The sequence below is a fragment of the Carassius carassius genome, chromosome 10 (assembly GCF_963082965.1).
Source record: "Carassius carassius chromosome 10, fCarCar2.1, whole genome shotgun sequence".
Lineage (NCBI taxonomy): Eukaryota > Metazoa > Chordata > Actinopteri > Cypriniformes > Cyprinidae > Carassius > Carassius carassius.
This window is the reverse complement of record NC_081764.1, coordinates 13915330-13935512: the sequence shown is the minus strand read 5'-3', so window position 1 is coordinate 13935512 and position 20183 is coordinate 13915330. Positions and strand designations below refer to the sequence as shown.

Below are 20183 nucleotides of genomic sequence, written 5' to 3'. Positions count from 1 at the left end.
CGTGCAGCACCCGCTGCAGCCTCAGTTTTGCGTCTCTGAGCAACATTAAAGTGTTTCGTTCCTGAATGAATCAACCGTTTAAATGATTCGGTTCAATCGCAATGACTCACTTATTAACAGTGACTCGCTGCCACCTATTGGCGGTTTTAATTTCACATTTTAGGTACCTTTTCATTTTAAAAATAATTTCAAACATCAGTTTTCAATGTTTTATCTTTAAAACATCAAAATATTATTTATCCATTTGTAACTGCTGGTTAAAGTATTCCATGTTCCACAGAGCTGCATTAAACAGTGTGTAAAAACATCTAAATGCCACTTCAGATGCAGCTTCTGTTTTCTCTGCATTGCAAAGATCAATTTTGTTAAAACTGATTGCATTTGCTTGGTAACAGCCCAAATGCAAGTATTTGACCTAAATGAGGGTGCACACTTTTAGAAAAAAAATGGTGTAAAGGTAAAAAAAAAAAAAAAAAAAAAAGAGTCAGCTGTCAGCACAATTAGAAATAAGACATCAGCACAATAACACTCAGCAAAACAGTCTAATTATTGTTATAGATAAAATCCCACAAATCACAGAGATATAACTTTTTGTCTATATTGCAAACCCTTAATTTTATTTCTTTATTTTAATGTGCCACCCCAAAATTTACTGTGGCCTCATCTGGCCACCCGTGTAAAAATTTTCTGGGGTGCCACTGACGTCACAGACAACACGTCTATGTTTTCATACAGTCTATGTTTTTTATCCGCCATCTCTATCTTTCTGTCGCTCGGCTAATGTCCGTCCTGTGCACTGAATGTTCTCTCCTCCACATCATGAGTAGACACACCCCTTACTGATAATTGGCTACAAGTTTGTTGTGCTACTCGGCTCGAATCAGTTTTCCTAAGCATTTTTGAAAAATCGCTTAAACCCAACTTTAACCTGGCTTGAGTTATTTCAGAGTGTTTTTAAAAAGACAAAACTTGTTATTAGGTATGCACGATAAGTCGCATGTGATTGTGATCTCGTCAGTAAAGCGGATTCTGTAATTGCTAAGCAATATCGCATTCCTAATCACAAAGGAATTGCATTTGATTATGAACACGATAAGGTGTAGCTTGTCAGCGAACTATGGCTTAAATTCCGCTCCATCTGAACGCACGTGATGGAGATTTAATACTAATCACAGAACTGGCTTTACAAGATGCGCATGACAATTGCATGAGATTTATCAGGCAGCCCTACTCGGTATACACATTTTTAGTAATTCATACTATGTACAGACAATAAGATGAGCCCATAATAAGAAAGCATTGTGTTGAATTCCACTTTACGCATTTTCATCCCATAGAATACCTTACAGACAACACATAACATAGCTTATTGTGTTAAGGCAGGTGTTTTTAAAAGACCAAACTCAGTAAACACATCATCAATAAAGCATTCTATGTACAGATGATCAAACAAGCCCACAAAAAGAATGCAATGCGTTTAACGGGTTAAGCATTTTACTCATAGAAAACGTACTCGGTTACTAACGTAACCTCGGTTCTCTCTAGAAGAGGGAATGAGTACTGCGTCTTAGCTAAGACGCTACGGGAAAAGTCTCTTTTCACGAAATACTGAAGCAAAAAATTATCCTTAATTTTGTATTTTTGTAAAGCGCATTTGCAGCAGCACACAGCCACAGGCGAGACGGCTCGCTCGCTCATTGGCTGCTCTGCACAGCCTATCGAGCGCAGGCTGATGCAATATCAGACCAATTAGGACGCTTCGCGCCCATCACGCCACTTCCCGCCGAAACGGGTGTGGCCCAACCCTATAAAAGGAGCTTGAAAAGGCTGACTCACCTTATTTATTTCATCGCCGAAGCGAACCAGAGTGAATCGTACGCACGGCAGAGAACGCAGTACTCGTTCCCTCTTCTAGAGAGAACCGAGGTTACGTTAGTAACAGAGTACGTTCTCTTACGAGAGTTCTCTCGTACTGCGTCTTAGCTAAGACGCTACGGGAACCCCATGTAAAACGCCATGCGCACAGGGATCACACATCAATAAACCTGAAGCAACGCCCAGGATATACAGTGCACAGTCACCCGAGGGACTCACAGAGAGTCCAGGACAGGAAAGGGGGGGGGGGGGGATTCCGTCCCATATCTAGCAGCACCCGTGGATGCGGCAATATAACATCACACAGTTGAGGCAAGGCCTTACCAATGTGGCAATGCGGGTCTTACGCAATACTGCCCATATAACAGTCGGCAGCGCATAATGCTCACGAACTCAGAATTCCCATCAGGGCCCTGATTCGGCTATACCGACAGCAGCCTTGCTTGCAAGGCGGGAACCTCCAGGTTATAGAACCTGATAAATGCAGACGGCGAGGCCCAACCTGCCGCCATAGATATATCCTGCAAGGAGATCCCAGTAGACCACGCCCACGATGAGGCGACGCCCCTTGTGGAGTGTGCTCTGATGCCCAGTGGGCACTGAAGGCCCCTGGAAGCGTAAGCTAACGCTATGGCCTTTCCCTTGGAACGTCCACTGAACGAGACAAACAGCTGCTCAGTCTGTCGAAAGACAGCGGAGCGAGACACATAAGCTCTTAAAACCCTAACAGGGCAAAGAAGACTCGAGTCTCCATCCTCTCCTGACACCGACAGGGCATACAGGGCAATAACCTGAGCCCGAAACGGCGTGTTGAGGGACTTCGGCACATAACCGTGCCTAGGTTTGAGTATGACCCTTGAGTCATTAGGCCCAAACTCCAAGCACGACAGGCTCACCGAGAGCACGTGCAGGTCACCCACATGCTTCACTGAAGCGAGAGCCAACAAGAATACTGTCTTGAACGACAGATGCTAGAGGCTAATCGATTGGATAGGCTCAAAAGGGGGACCCTTCATGGCCTCCAAAACCGCCGCGAGGTCCCATATAGGGACTGACGGAGGTCTGGGTGGATTCAGCCTCCTAGCTCCTCTAAGGAAGCGGATGACCAAATCGTTCCTTCCTATTGACTGACCAAATCAAGCCCCTGGCCTGCAAAAGGGGGTCCCTCCTCAACGGCACTGGCCACGGGGCGATATCTGCTAACTGCATCAAATCTGGGAACCATGGTTGGTTCTTCCAAAAAGGTGCTACAAGCAGTATTGAACATCTCGTTTCTCTCACCCGTTCTATCACCTGCGGAAGGAGGGAGACGGGAGGGAAAGCATAAAGCGGGCAGCACGGCCATCTCCATGACAGCGCGCTTTCGTCCTTGGAAAAGAACGCGGGGCAGTGAGCGTTTTCGTGGGACACGAAGAGGTCCACCTCCGCCCTGCCAAATCTCTCCCACAACAGCCGGACTGTTTGCGGGTGTAGAGACCATTTGCCCGTGGGAATGTTGCTTCTGGACAGCCTGTCTGGACCCAGATTCTGTAGCCCAGGCACATGAACTGCCCTCAGCGAGCGCAAGTTGCGCTGAGCCCGAACCAGGAGGAGTTTTGCCAACCTGTACAGGTTTCGGGACCCGAGACCGCCCTGGCGATTCTGTAGGACACCACAGACATGTCGTCCGAACGGACTAAGACGTGGTGTCCCTTGATTCGGGGACAAAAGCGCGTCAGCGCGTTCTCCACTGCCAGCATTTCTAGACAGTTGATATGTTGAAACCTTTCCCGTTCTGACCACAGGCCAAAGGATGGTCTGCCCTCGAGCAGCGCTCCCCATCCCGAAGTGGAGGCGTCCGTCGACACCATCTTCACTTTCCAGGAAGTCCCCAGGCTTACACCTGATTGGTACCAGTCGTTGCTGTCCAGGGTTTCAGGGCTGTAACACAGCCCTTATTGTCCTTGAGACGCAGTCGACCAGGAACCCGCGCTTTCAGCCAGAACTGCAGGGGGCGCATGCGGAGCAGGCCCAACTGCAGAACCGGAGATGCTGAGGCCATGAGACCCAGCATCCACTGACATTCTCTGAGCGAAACGGTCGCGCCTCAGCGGAGAGAACTCGCCGCGCGCTGAATGCCCAACGCGCGCTGTGGTGTCAGCCGCGCCGTCATGGAACGTGAGTCCAGAACTAAACCCAAAACAGTATCGTCTGACTGGGGTTCAGCGACTCTTCGTCCAGTTGACACTGAGACCGAGTTTCTCGAGGTGATCGAGTAAAACGGCCCTGTGCTCCACGAGCTCCGTGATTGAGCCAGAATCAGCCAGTCGTCCAAATAGTTCAGCACTCGCATGCGTCCATGCACCTCGTAAACGTACGAGGAGCTACGGACAAGCCGAACAGCAGGACTGCAAACTGGTATGCCTGGCCCTCGAAGGCGAATCTCAAATACCGCCTGTGACTTGACGCCATCTGTATTTGAAAATACGCATCCTTCAGATCTATTGACATGAACCAGTCTCCTCTGCGAATATGCGCGAGGGGCTTCCTGGTCGTAAGCATTCTGAAACTGCGTTAGATCCAGTATGGGCCTGAGACCCCCGTCTCTCTTGGGCACTAGAAAGTATCTGCTGTACAGCCCCCCCCTCGATTTGAGCTTGAGACACAGGCTCTACAGCCCCTCTGCTCAACAGTTTTGATATTTCGGCCCGAAGTATGCGTGCTACTTCTGTTTTGACCATGGTTTCGACGCGCACTAAAAAGCGCGGAGGGCGTCGAAAAAACTGTAGCGAGTAGCCTCTCCTTATAATGCCTAGCACCCAATCCGAAACCCCTGGAAGCGCTGAACATGCATCTGCATGAATGGCTAAGGGCTGGATGCGAAGAGCGCTCTGTTGACTGAGCAACGGCGGCGCTTCGGTGTGCTGTAACATGGGCGTTACGCCTGTGGCATTTGAGGCGGGGAGCGCGCTGATCACAGCAGGCAGATGCCTGGGCAGAGCGTACGTGCACGGGTTTCGTTTTTACAGAAACCACGCGCCGTGTGTGACAGTGTTTGTGGGCACTGAGGAGTGGGCACGTTTACTATGTGGAGCGCGTGACCGATCTGAGTCGATCTTATAGGCGCGAGCCCTGTGTGCAGGGCTGTGCTTACATGTGGAGATGGGCACTGAGGAGTGGGCATCGTCACTACATTTATAGCACCATCGGCCGTGGCCGGACGAACGTGCACGGGTTTTGTTTTTACAGAAACCACATGACGCGTGTGACATTGTGATTGTGGGCACTGAGGAGTGGGCACGTTTACTATGCAGTGCGCGCGATCGACTTGAGTCGCTTTTATGGGCGCGAGCCCTGTGAAGGGCTGTGCTTATATGTGGGGGGGGCGCTGGTGCAGACCACTCGAGGCCGAGACTCGTCGCTGCCAGTGTGAGCACTCGCCTCGGCTCCTTCTCGATGTCAGCTCGTTTGCTGGGTTTCTGAGCAGAAGGTGCGAGATCCTCGGAGCTCGCCCAGCCCTCACTGCCCGAAGATAGCAGAGTGCGGCGCCTCAGCGCAGCGGAGAATGCAGGCTCAGAGAAAAGGCCAAGCGAGTCCTCAGAGTCACCATGGCAACAGCTCGCAGTGAGGGCATCCGCCGTCAGCGAGCGCGAGCGCTGCATGATCTTCACCCAGGCAGGAGACACAGATGACGTACCGGTCTCCCTCGCTGAGTGGGGCTCTGACGAGCCGCAGGAAGGCATCTTAAAAAAGACGCAAGCTCTTTTACGAGTGTGTGTCGCAGGGCGAACACACACACACACGCATAAAGAACAGCTGGATATAACAGAATTGAAAGGATATGTGCGCCGGACCGCGCAGCAGGAACGGCAGTAGAAGGCGGCGAAGGCCAGCAGCTTCAGAATGGCTCGTCCCGCTGAGATGCTTCTCAGACGACGCTTGCTTCCTCCGTGATCCAGCGATGCGTGAGCTTCGCTGAAGAGATGAAAAATCAGGTGAGTCAGCCTTTTCGAGCTCCTTTTATAGGGTTGGGCCACACCCGTTTCGGCGGGAAGTGGCGTGATGGGCGTGAAGCGTCCTAATTGGTCTGATATTGCATCAGCCTTCGCTCGATAGGCTGTGCACTTGCTGCAGAGCAGCCAATGAGCGAGTGAGCCGTCTCGCCTATGGCTGTGTACTGCTGCAAATGCGCTTTACAAAAATTCAAAATTAAGGATAATTTTTTGCTTCAGTATTTCATGAAAAGTAGTGTTGGGGGTAATGCATTACAAGTAACGCGAGTTACGTAATCAGATTACTTTTTTCAAGTAACTAGTAAAGTAACGCATTACTTTTTAATTTACAAGAAAATATCTGAGTTACTTTTTCAAAAAAGTAACGCCAGTTACTTTGTATTCCCATTTTTTGACTGACAAGCCTACTGTTCCCATATTGGGAGAAATCGGAAGTATGGAGGCGTTGTGTGCGCTGTGTGAACATGATGTCACTGTAGTTCTAGACTAAATGTGAATGTGCATTAATTCACCCCACTCACAAAAAAACAAAAAACAAAACAGATTTAGTATTCATCAAAATTAATCAAAACAGTGAAATGCAAACTCAGAATATGAAGCAAACCTGCAATAACTAAATATATTAAATAACACAAATGTATCTATTCCCATTTTATTAACAGTGTATTTGCTGCTGACCTTTAATGATCCAGTTCAACCATACTAATAATTAAAAAATGACTTTAGATAAACTAACAATTGTGCTTCATTGTTTTTTTTTTATTGCTGAAGAGTGTTGAATCTTCTTCTCCTGTGTTCTACTGTACAGACGTGAATTTACTTTTCCTTCAGCCTGAGGTTTATTTATTACACTTTTTGGTGTGAAAGGGCTTTTACATTTGCTGGGCTTGCGCTCCGGTTTGCGAGGTGAACGAGCGGTCATTTGATGTGTTTGGATTAGCGCGAGAAAGTGGATGCTGAGTAGGTGTAACGGAGGCTTGCCTCTGGCGATTATGTTTTGGTTGCACCGGCAACTAAAGCAAAGTCTGATGTGTGTTAAAGTTTTGACCGTGTTTATAATGAGAATAATGAGTGAATAATGACACACCATCAGTGAGCGCAGGAAAGTGCTGAAGCCATCTACAGTGGATTCAATCATTTTCCTCCACAAACACATGTAGGCTTAGCCTAATCTCTGTGAGTAAAGGTTTTTCAAATGATAACTAAATATTCATCGAGTCTTAAATGCATAATGTGGACAGAGTATTTACGCTAATGTTGGCATTATTCTTTTATTAAATTTCAGCTGCTAGTGGCGAAGCAAATCCGGCGGAGCCTTTATCTGAATTTCGTTATTGCCAAATACCTATCTTAATTTAAAATGTATCTTAATTTAATTTGTTAAAAAAAGACTCGTTTTTATTGGTGCATTGGTCTATTTATAGGCTGAATGAGCCTGTCTATTTAGAGTGCTAAGATGTTACGATGTTACAGATGTTATTTTATTTCTTTATTCCAACTTCCAAGTGGTCTAGTCTACGTTAGTTATGAATAAATTGTTAAAACATGTAAAAATGACTCATTCTTGACAAAAGTCAAAAGAGCTGTGTGTGTGCGCACATTTGAATAATGTTGGGCTGTAAACCGGTTCGGGCTTTTAAAAAGCTGTCAATCAAAATGTTCTTGTTGGGCTCGGGTCCTCTCGGGCCTAACTTTTATGGCCCGATTACAGCTCTAATAAAACTCCCCAATCATAGTTCTATACTGCCACCTGCTGGCACATTTTAAATTAAATTTAGGTAAATTTAAAGTAAAATCTCTAGGCCCTTTTTCTGCCCCCTCCCAGTTGAAAATCTTTAACCCTAAGAACTTGTCCCACTCCAATCCACTCTAAAAGAGGGCCAAAAAGACTCATTATGGGTGTGTTTGTCTGGCCTTAGACCGCAGAGTATGTTTCCCATGCAATGCCAGTTTCCTTTGATTATTATGGTAACACTTCACGCTGTGTGGACAGATGAAGGGAGCGTGGGAGGGGCTGCTAAGATCAGATTACTGGAAAAGGGAAACTTAAAGGCTTGGGCAAGAGGTAATATTATAACGTGCCATTTGTAGGAACCTAGCCATGGTCTTAAAACAACTAAGTGAACTTTGTGTTGTGCTACATAAGACTGACGCAAAAGCAACAGTGCTCAGTGTCCAAAAAGTACACTTGAAAACCGTTACACAAGGCGAGCGGTGTGCTCTAAAATATTAGTGCTAAAAGTTATAAGTAGTAAGCAAATACTAAAACAACATTATAATAATAATAATAATTATTATTATTATTATTCAACTCAATATTATATTATATAATTTTATTAAATAAATAAATGCTTTCTATTGTTGTTATTATATATTAAAAATACTTATTGGATATAATAACAAATAAAAAAATATTATTTATTTAAAATTAACAATTACATATCACAATATTACATTTCTATAAATAATAATAACAATAATAACATGCATTAATTTTTTTGTGATTACAGGTCATTGTAATTGATGTACAGTAATTATTAATCACTACAGAAACTAGATGATGACACGTCAACATTAATTAGTGAGGTAGTTATTATTGGACTGACACAATACTAATATATCGTAAAGACAAGCACGTTTTTAAGTCTCAAGAAACTGGAGTCATACCTACACAATGCATGTGTTGGAGGTGGTAAATGACGTGTATGTTCTTAAATAATTAGCAGGTGTGTCCTGTTTAAGGTTACTGATTTATTCTGTCCCTTGAGTTACCGGAGACCCCTCAGGATATCAAGAAAACATTTACCCCCAAAACGGGGAAGGAAAGAGTGTTAAGTGCAGTGTCCCGTTTCATTGGCGTTTGGATTACACTTTTCATCACTCGCCCTTCAACTGCTGGCACAAATACTCAACGAATGATCTCACACATCAACCCTTTACCGCACAAACTCAAAACTAGCTCCAATGTGAAAATGTGTGTAAACAGTTTGACAATAAACACATTTTCTATTCCTTGTACTTTTACATTTCCATGTGACTAAGTGAAACTAAGTGGCCTCATCTTCATCCACTTAATCTGCAGGTGCTCTCAAGCAGTTTACATAAGCGCAGGGGACGGGTGTGCCTGGCAGGTGGCTGTTAGTTGTGTTGCTGCCTCGGTGTGTCATGCAAGGCAGAGCAGTGAGAAGCTTTAATTATGGCCAGCTGACAGTTTGACAAGGGAGCAGCTAGAGGCCCAGGCGAGAGAGGCAAGTCACAAGAGCATTGGATGATGCCTCTCTGTCAGTGGCTGTATACAAATTACACACTGGGAATCCATGTCGAGCACAGGGGTCTTTTCGTTAAAGAGTTTGAGGTTGATCAGTTGTCCTGTAGTTGTATACTGGGTGTAACCATGGTATGTTCCAACATTTTGACCAATTTGTAAACAACTATTTATATAAAGAAGATGCCCTGCTTAAATATTTTTGTGCTCTATGATGTCAATTGCCAAAATGGCATGGTAAACCAATTCCATTCTTCAGATTTTTTGAATATCCTTAATGAGTCATATTTGTTTATTTAATAATCGTCATATATTTTTACATATGATGGGAAGATTATGCTCCAGTCAGTTGTGAATGCGCTGAACCTCTTGCCCAGGCTGTGGATTAAAGGTAATAATGTTATAATGTTAATTTTTTTTACACAGACCGATCGTTTCACTTCATAACACTTTAAGGTATCGTCAGGAGCTACGGGTATTGATTTGGTCTTGTCTGATTAGTCTGATTATTACCGAAGCCATAGACGTGCATTGTATGGATTGCCAAGGATAATGGTTTCACCTAAAAATATTCTATACTGTTCTGCTGAAGAAAAAAAAGTAACCTACATCTTGGATGCACCGAGGGTGAGTAAATTAAGAGCAAATTAATTTTTTTTGGGTGAACTATCCCTTTAAGTATACATATAAACAGCCAGGACAAAAAATAAAAAATAAAAATTTGTTTTGTAAATACAACCGATGTGTCCTGAGAGCCAGTACAGCACTTTTTTTTCACATCACACTAAAAGCTATTTATGTGTCAATGGGCTTTACAATTATATTTTTCTACATTAGTTCTTGCAAAAGCTTGTAAAATCTTGAACTGTGGATGATACCTTTTAGGCAAAGTAAAATAAATGGAACTGGAGAGAACATGGTGAAAGTTATTGGCAGTTGTACCAACACCAACCAGACAGAGAGAAACTGACAACAGACAGCTGAGGGACAGACAAGTTGAGATATACTGAACATCCACACACACACACACACACAATAGCTGTTAACAGGTGGTGGCTGGTCCTCCCAAAGACAGGGCTGCTGGACACATTATGAACAGGTTGGTGGGTGCGTGCCGGGACCTGTACAGAGCACGAATTTGAGTAGTTGCATGTTTATCCAGTGGACACTGGTGGAGGGGAGATATTACCCCATTAAAGTGCAAGTTGGCCCATCTGTTTGACATGCAGGGCCTGAGAAAGTGATGTGGAATGAGCAGAATGTTCGTCCCACAGACTGAGGGTCGACGGTGTGCGAGTACAAGCGTGACTGACACAGCTGATGAAACCACTGTGGCATTGTGGTATTTAAAGCAAATGAGGAATGAGATCCGGCAGATGAGGGAGCAGCAGTGGTGTGAAAAAAAGTGGCAGAAACTAAAGGAAGTGTGAACTAGTGAGTGATGCAAAAAAACAAACTAAAATAAACAAACCACATAAGGAACGAATGTTTAAAGGCAGGAGTAGACTGACGCACTGGCTGTCACCTCTAAAATTTACAATGTGTGTTGCCAGAAGCGGGGTTGAATTGGGTCACGATAATAAAAATGGTATTCTAGAACTAATGCTTGAAAAATTATTGTCAGTTTGTTTGGCAGTCCATTGCATTTCCTGTACACTACAACATCCAGCTTTGTATGCACCATATACATATACACACACACATCTATATATGTGTGTGAGTGTGTGCGCGCGCATAAACACATTTATATATATATTATGTTTGTATACATACATATCAGTGATACGCGGGTTGATCCAAAATGAGCTGGTGCCCGCGGTTATGAGTCATCCAAAAATATTTTTAATGATATCCGGGTCACGGTCGGTCGGGTTCTTTGAAATAAAGATGCCAATTAAACCTTTGTAATTTATATAGTACTACACACGATTTTGAAATATATAGGCCTACACTTCATTGGCTGAATAACTGGCGCGAAAAGAGTGACAACCTGTCCCGCTTTACGTTGTACAGCAATTTTATCCTTTGTCCCGCCTCACGCAAATTGAGCATCTGTCCCGCTTTTTTATTCGACCCTGCCTAATAAATACATGGATACGTCCATAGGCGTAGTGTTAACTTATGTCCAATAGTTCAGAGGAGAGAAATAAAAGTGTTAGTCGATAGGCTCAGTCGTACATCAATCAAACTGTTGACGCACATGCTGTTCGGTCAAGTTAATGGCCACGAAAAAGAGAAGATGCACTTTTAATAGCGAATGGACTGCAGGATACCCTTGATTAAGACCTGTAGATGGCGAAGCAGAGAGAGCTTTTTTTCTGTGGGACATGGAGGAGAATACGACGTGAAGCGACATGGTGCATGTGAGTAGCTACCACAGAAAAAAAGCACATCATCAAGAAACATGCAAATCAGTGCAATCGTTTTTCAATAAACCAAATGACCCACAGGCTGACAATGTTTGGGCAGCAGAAGTGACGAGCATTTATCATGCCATACATGACTGCAGTAACAAGTTTGCCCCAGTCATTTTTCCAGATTCTGAAATAGCTAATAGCTGGATGATATTTTGGGTCAGGTAGTGTCTTAATCTTTTAGTTAGTGGGTTTAAAAAGAAATATAGGCAATATAACGCTTATTATCCTGTAGGCTAAAGCCTATTTAAGTAATTTTATTAATATAAAGGGTTGCGACGCATTTACTACTTTTAAAAAATGCGGGTCAGGAAGTTAATAATAAAAAAATAGTTAAATAATACATGCTAAACTTAACTGATACCACTGAACAAAACCTTGCTTGTTGTATAGGGAGCAGTGAACACTATGTAGGGACCCTGTGAATTAGGCTGCAGCTATGAATATAATAAAATACCTCTGCACAGCTCCTCCAAATTGTAAAGATTTGGAGGATATAATGCGAGTTAATGACGTAAATGACCACAGATCTCATAAAAGCTCTTTTACATAGAAACACAAAACTTACACAACAAAAATGTCAAAGCTAAAAGATTAACGTTGCAAGCCTATATTTAGCTACTGTTGGCACTTGCGTGTGTGGCTGGCCACCGTCTGCATGTGTGTAAACTTTACGTGAACTGGTGAGGGACGGCACCATCAGATCAAGTGGAAAATAACAGCGAGATCAGAGCTGTGAAAGACTGGACAAGTGATTTATGGGCAAATAAAAAGGTGCAAATATTGTACAGTAATAGGACCCCCAGTGAGGTAGTCAGGGCTAAGGTGTGTATATGGGCGTGTTTGTGGAATTGCGGTAAGATGACTATGCAAGTATGCATTTACGAGAAGAGTGACATACCCGACTCCAGCTTAATCGTAAGCCTTCCATATCAATGCCTGAGCAGGTCAACATGTGCATGTGTCTGAGCTGAAAAATATAAATGCTGCCCTCTGATTCACATATTAAAATACCAATGGTTTGCAGAGATGTTAAAACTTTGACCTAACAGAGTGTATTTGTGTGTGTGGAATGGGAGGGGGTAGGGTGGAGGTGTGTATACATCATACCAAATAAAGCCACAGCAAGTCTCCCTCAAGTTAATCACTTTAACACATGGGAGAAAGGCTGCCTGCACATGCACATGAGGGAGAGATCTGAAGCCTCAGTCAGTTGTGCAGATTAAATAACCCACATAAAGATTCTACTAATTCCTTATCCTATACTAATATACTAATGTTTACCAAAAAGAAGAGACCATTGAATTTTTCTTTATTTCTTATTTCTTTATTATTTATTTTAAATTGAGTGAATTTTGAATTGATTTTTTTTTTTAATAAATGTGTTAATATGATAAATTGTCATCTGGGCAGGAATTTTGATTTATAAATAATTACATATATATGTAAATAAATTAATTAATAAACACCAAAAGCAGGAGATATTTCAAGTGAGGCAACCCAGCAAAAAGCCATAGCAATTGAAGCAGATGACAAAATGCTTTCAGTGCTTTGTCATATGTCAAACAAAGATGTTTATGTTTTTGAAAGCAGTCTCTTATGCTCACCAGGCTGTATTTATTTGATCAAAAATAGTAAAAAAAATAAATAAAAAGGAGATAGAAGAATACTGTGAAAAATGATTGCTTTAGAATACAATAAAAATAATTGCTTTAATATATTTTAAACTGTAATTTAGGGATGTGCACGGATAGTCGAACATTCGAATATTCGTTCTGCTCTAATTATTCGATAAATAAAAATGATATTCGAATTTCGCAACAAAAAAAAAAAAGTTCACAATAAAACCTAATTTGGTCACTTTCTGTGATTCTCCACGGCATATTTGAAGGTGTATGCAAGCAAAAAATAATTAATGAATGATTAAGGGGCCATTCACATATGGCGCCTAATAAGGCGTGGAAAAGGCTATGTGCTCCGCTTTCTCCTTCTTTCCAAAGCGCTCGGGCAGAAGCGCTCCTGAGGCGACGCGTTCTCTCCATGAAGACGCGGGAATTTCAGCAAAGGATAAATGGATTTGCAGCACAAAAAAATCACTTTCAGTAGCTCTGCTACTAAATTTATTTCACAATGGCAATCCATATACAGCTATGATCAGCTGTTCCTTCATCTTGGCTGAGCTTTCAACGTTGTTACAGGTAAGGATGAAGCTGAATGTTTAGTTATTGTCACATGACCTGCGGTGCGCTTGCGGCATTCTGAAAGTTGAGATGTTTTTAACTCGATGCTGTGCGGACGCGCCTGGAAATAACGGGACCGCGTCGCACCGCGTGCGCATCGCGACAGCGTCGCTTCCATTATGAGCGCGCATACCGCGCGCCTACATTGGAAATAACGAACTTGAGCATGCAAAAGACGCGATATGTGAACGCCCCCTAAAAGAACTGCGGTCTTCTACAGTACATTAAATATGCCGTAGAGAATCACAGAAAGTGATCCAAGAACATTGTTGCAGCATCTCTCAAGCAACGAATAAACACCGCTAACTTGGAGAATGCAGTGAAAACTCCTCTTCTCGCGTCTGCCCTAGACCCTCGGTACAAACATCTCAGGTTTCTCGATGAAAACATGAGAGAAGTAAGAAAAAAAAAGAACATTTTCCTTGATGCGAGTGGTGCGGATGCAGTCGCCACGATGAAGAAGATGCAATGCCCACTCGTCAGAAAAGGCTGAGCCAGTTCTCCAGCGATGATTACACAGAATCCAGCCGAGACGAGTGGGAACAGTTCTTGCTGGAGCCATGTATTCCACCAGATGAGGATCCCATTCAGTGGTGAAACGAAAACACGAAGTGCTTCACAAAACGTATTCGCTTAGCACACCGTTATTTGTGAGTCCCGCCAATGTCTGTGCCATCAGAGCGCGTTTTCTCCGCGGCTGGCCTTATTGTTAACAGACTAAGGAGCCGACTTTCCCCCAATCATGTTTACATGCCCGTATTTCTTAACAAGAACATTTGAAACAATAGAAAAAAAAGCAAAAAAGATTTGCTGACAGTTTAAAAGTTAAGTGTAAGCTACATTCAGCTACATTTTTTTTGCTTTTAATCTGTAGGCCTACTTTTGTTTGTTTGCACGCATTGTTAAAGGTTTTCAGCTACAAAACACGATGTGTAATGTTCAAGCTTATTGTAAGCTTGTTCAAAATGACGAAAACAAATGTTGCTGAAAAATAACGTCTGACTCATTAAACTCATCAGGTAGTAAGTATCCTGTACTTTTTCCATGTCCTTTTTACTTATTACAATGCAAAAATAAATGAATAATAAAAAAAAAAAAACTGAAAAAATTAAGATCATAAAACTAGTGCTCATGATTGTGAAAGGCTGGGGGGGAAAAAAACAAGAACGTAGTGCAGCATGTAGCCACAGCAAATCATTGGAAGACCTTGTAAGGGTGTAAATGCATCCACAAATATATGAAGCTGATCTGTACTGAGTGAGGACTTATCAGACCACACTAAGTTGCCTTTATTTGTCTATGAACCCTCAAGAGTCCTACGCCAAAATTCTGTTGAGACGCTTCAGGCCGCTTCATTCCCTCTCTTCTCCTTTTCTCTTTCCCTCTCATCTCCTCACTATTGTGTTCTGTCATTTATCTATTTTATAGGATTATCGAGGCGCTTCTCTCCTGCCTGCAATTCATTACACTCCTAACTGCTCACTTAGGTTTATGCCCCTTTAAATCCCCAAACAGATAACCAACCAGCCTTGGTAAACAGATAGAGCGGGAGGGAGAGAGAGAGAGAAAGAGAGACATGTGGTGGGCACACATCAGAGAAGGAATGTGCCGGTGGCCATGGCAGTGTAGAGGAGCAGTTAGTAGTGTTTTTAACGTGGCTGCCCTCTTCCTCTTCATTAGTAATTCAATTTGCTCTTTATTAGCCACTCTTATCTCCTGCACAGAGTCCCTCTGGCTAACCCCTCCATCATCCGCCCTGTCTTTCCCACTTGCCCCCTCTCTTTTCACATCCACCCATAAAAGCATTACCTGGCTGGAACAAGACAAAACTTCCTATTACAAGACCTTGGTAGGAATAATATCGAAGAGACACGGGCAATTTACAGGTATACAAAAGGAAGTTTTATGGTAATACTGCTATTCTAATGTGCACAGAAACAGACCGCTAGCGATTACAGTGAGATTGTGGATGGGGTGGAGCTGGCTGTAAAAACAGTGATTGCTTTCCATCAGGTTGGGCTTATATTCTCCAGTTCGTTAAAACAATCCAATTTGCAAAGGGATAATTACGCATTAGCTCCTTTTTATCTACTGAGCGAGCGCGCTGGCAGGGTTTGATAGTGTAGCCATATTCGGCATGCCACTGCTGCAAATTACCCGCTATCGGCACATGTACACCATCACGACCCGATTGGGCAATTAATTAACTCCTCCTATCCCCAGCGGATACGGGCCATTACACCCAAACCTACTCCCTCTTAAACCAATCAGGCTGCTGGGAACATGCTGCCCTCTATTGGAGGTGTACGGTCATAGCCAATAGACTTTATTCACTATCTTCCATAATTAGGAAATGTCAGACAATAGAAAAACAAAAGAAAACGAAAATAAATAGGTAAAAATGTGTTAAACAGTATTAAAGTCTACTAAATGGCAAATGAAAAAGCTACCTGAAGCAGAGAAGCTGTGAATTTTGCAGCAATATCACAATTATATTCTCACCAAATGTGATGCAGGCTTAGTGATGGCTAATAATCTAATGGCTCTCAAAGCACAGCAGCATTTCTGATCAGATTATAACATCCAATAGACCTTAGTCAGGGTATTGTGAGGTTTCATTCTTGACGGGAATAAAAATGTGGCTGTGAGAGATAGAAGTATGGGCTGTTCAATGGGTTGTACTGTTGTTTAACAACAAACCGATTGTTCAACGAATAAAATGTCATTCCGAAAAAAAGAATAGAAAAGAAAATTCAATACAAAACAAAAACTCCATAAAACCATTTTGAAAGTTGTTTTGTGCAAATATTATGATCTAAGACCTTTATAAAGTACGATGTGCCAAAGACTTTAAGTCTATCCAATGTTAAGCCTAAAGGTTGGAATCCGCTACAGAAAGAGACTTTAAAACACAAGGCATCATCATTTTGTAAATGGTTATGGAGGACAAAATAGGCATCATACACTACTATTGAGGATCACATACTACTACTTTTGTATTGTTACAAACACAACAAACTCACACAGAAATGTGAAGAAATCTATATTTATGTAAGTAGTATGAATAATAAAAGGGTAGGCTAAACAGATCATTGTAGTGTGCACACTTGCAAACAATATCAAGACACTGGGCATACATGTGGGACATATAGATGGTATATTAAAATATTTAAAGTACATATCAGAAATAAAACTTGTAAGAAATATAAATTTGAAAAAAAAAAAATACAGGAAAGTATCTGTGAACGACTGTAAGATTTCCATGATCTCGTCTATGTTAAGATTTTATTTTCATGACAATACCCAGTGTACTGTACTGTTCATCTCTGCTGCAGCTTTGTGCTTCCATGGGAACATAAAGCTCATCTCAACCTCTCTCAGAGGAATACAAACAAAGCAGCGATAATTAATTTTCCAGAGACTGTTTTGTGTTAATTACTAATTAAACCAATTAGTCACAGAGGGGGTAAAAACAATCAGTTCATTTAAAAAGGGCAGAGTTACATTGTGTTTTGAGAGTTGCAAAGCATTTTGTGAATGTGTAATCATAGTAACTGACCTGGTGTTGAGGTCCTGGGCGAGGTGGAGGTCAGAGAGAGACGGCGGAGCTTGTGTCTGCCAAATGAAACCAGCACTTTGGGCTGTGGTTGCCTGGCATTAGTTGGAGTCTTCACCGGAGTGTGCGTCCGTCTACGCAAAGAATACCTGCTCCTTGAAGTCTGCACAATGGGGCAGTGTCTTCTCTCTAAGGAGGGACTGCATATAGACATATATAAAACATACATGAAAAAGTAATAATAATAGGATTTGTAGTAAGTTACAGAAGTAAATAAAAAGTAAAAGTTTGCTTATTTTGTTTAAATGGTGTGCAAAGGAAACTAACTATGTGCTGCCATCTAGAGGACAGTTTAAGAACAATATTGCCACCAGCTGTGACATTTGCAATCATTCTACACTTAAAAAAAGGCCACAGGGTTTCTACAATTTGTGGTAAAAGCCATTCCAGGACATTTCCATGTTTTCTATGTATTTTTTTACTTTTTTGTTGTGTTTTGTAAATTTTAGAATTTAGAATGTCAATTGTCAAATGATTTTATATGTGTCATGAATACGTTTCAAATTTTCTTGTGTTTAATAATTCAGCTAATAAATCATACATTTCAATGCGTCACAAAAGTACTGTTATTCATTATCTTTCTTTTTTAACAGGACAGATAACTACTCCTGCATGTGGAAAAATATATATATCTACAAGTTAGGGTTATATATAAACAGAAAACAGAAATTCATTAAAAAAAATATTATTTATAAATTATATATATATATATATTTACTTTTAAATTTTATAAAGTAAATAAATTAATAATAATAACAATGATAAATAACATTGTTAATTACAATGTTGTGCTGTCTAAGTAACTGATTTTAGTTTTTTATTTTAAACAAAAGAGTATAACATTTTAATATTAATAATTTATCAGACTTTGGCCACAGCATGATCAGGCCAGCCAAAATTTTTATATTAGTGCATGCCTAAAATTAATTCTGACTTCTCACATCCCCTGGCATAATTGTGTATATACACACATCACAATCTTAACAAAGCAGAAGTCTCACTTGCTAGCAGATCTTCTAATGATTTTGGTTTGGCTTTGGAGTTTAAAACCTCCAGCTGACAGTGGAGTGGTAGTGGGGTTCATGTGGGTGGGGTTTGAAGACAGAGCAGATCCATTTTCCCCTTTTTGACCATGCTTGTTAGCTGTCCATCGATGGACTGTGCCCTTATGGGTAGTCCTAGAAGTTGAGCTAGATGCATTTGCTGTTATGTTTTGTCCAGCTGCCTTCCAGCGATAGCGGCTGGCATGGCCAGCATGGGACGTGGAGGCACTTGTAGCTTTAGACTTTTTTACTAATGTTGTTAAAGTTGTAGCACATCTCTTTTCTTTCTTCGGTCCCTCCGGTCCACCTTGAGATGTTCTTCCAGGGACTTTAATAGATTTGGGTGAAAGGGGTTTGCGTGGTGTTTTCGTTGAAGTGTTTGCGTTTCCAGCTGTTGACAAGGAGGAAGATGAAGACACCCAGGTGTATTTTGAGGTCTTAGGAGCTCCAAGGGAAAGATTAGGCTTGCGAGACACCCTCCTATTGCAGCTGGAAGCTCGTTTGACAGTGGCTGTCCCAGGAGAGCATCCAGAGGTCACTGGCTTAAGTGTGCCTTTTATATTTACCATCTCTTGGTTTTTCACCCATGTAAACTGAGTTCTCTTATGACATGGCGAGGCTACTTGTGTCTGAGTTGAGTCTAGCTTAAGCTGGAGCTTTGTGGGACTCAAGGAAGCCCGAAGCTGAAGGTTGGAGACAGAAGAAGCCATAGTACAATCTCTATTGGCTGTTGGCATTACAGTCCTATTGGATAAGGCAGCAGTGGAAAGGTGTGGTTTGACTTGAACTAGAGCTGGAGGTTTCACAGGTGAAGGGATAGAGGGATTGTTCACAGCTGATGATGTTTTTAAAGTGTGTTTTATCTTCATTTCAGGGTCTGATGTTGAAGCAGAGTCAGTTAGTGCATGGGCAGATGAGCAGCCATGATCGTTTTTTCCCGCTGAAGATAAACTCTTTCCACTTGCTTTACTTTTCCTCTCCTTTGAAGTCTCACTCTGGACACTGAGTGAAGACGTTGTAGATTTATCTGCGGTTTGCTCAGCTGGTAACTTTTTAAATAAAACACTGTTGATTCCAACAGTTCCAGCACTATTCCCAGTAGCAGTGGCTCCGGGTGAAGTGATGTGGTGGTGAGGCTGGTTCAGGTGGTCCAAAGCTGGGTGCCTCCCAATTGTCCTGTTGGTCTTTTTGTTAAGCGAGTATGTTTTTCTCCAGCTGCCAGAAGAATGAGGCACATACAGTTGTGGCAGTGATGAATATGATTCTGCATAGTATGAGGCATGACCCTGACACTGACCCCTCCTTGAATCAAGTCTGGCACGACCCCACTGGGTGGAACTTGAAGGAACATCACCATGAGTACTTTTATAGTCATTAATGAGGTCTGCAAAGTAAAGAATAAGCAATTAAGCATGTATGGTTATGTTGAAACTAAACTGAACTGATTTTTATATTCAATTTAAAATATTTAGAATTTTAAATAAGTGAAATATATTATTCAAATAAGTATTCATCCTCAAATAAGTAATTATAAATTCATGAATAATTTGAATTTAGTAAAAAACATACAAATGCAATCATAAAGAAATATTTTAAAATATATGCACATGAAAATATGGGACATTTCTGTCCCTTTGGTTATCACTTTCGCTAAGAGACTGCTCTACAACAACCAGCAATAAACAAGTAGCAACGACGAGGAAAAATGAATATGCGACAAGTCAGAAATTACAAACAT

The 20183-nt window shown here is 41.9% G+C and overlaps 1 protein-coding gene across 1 annotated transcript in view; it reads right to left on the bottom strand.

The window, feature by feature from the left end:
* The window catches only part of LOC132151829 (zinc finger CCCH domain-containing protein 3-like), an 83044-nt gene that overhangs the window by 62516 nt on the left and 345 nt on the right, over nucleotides 1–20183 (bottom strand). Inside the window, exons 2-3 of the mRNA XM_059560235.1 lie at nucleotides 18404–19829; nucleotides 17346–17542 (exon numbers count right to left, since the gene is read on the bottom strand). Coding sequence (XP_059416218.1) covers nucleotides 17346–17542; nucleotides 18404–19829 — 1623 coding nt within the window. The remainder of the gene's footprint in view (nucleotides 1–17345; nucleotides 17543–18403; nucleotides 19830–20183) is intronic.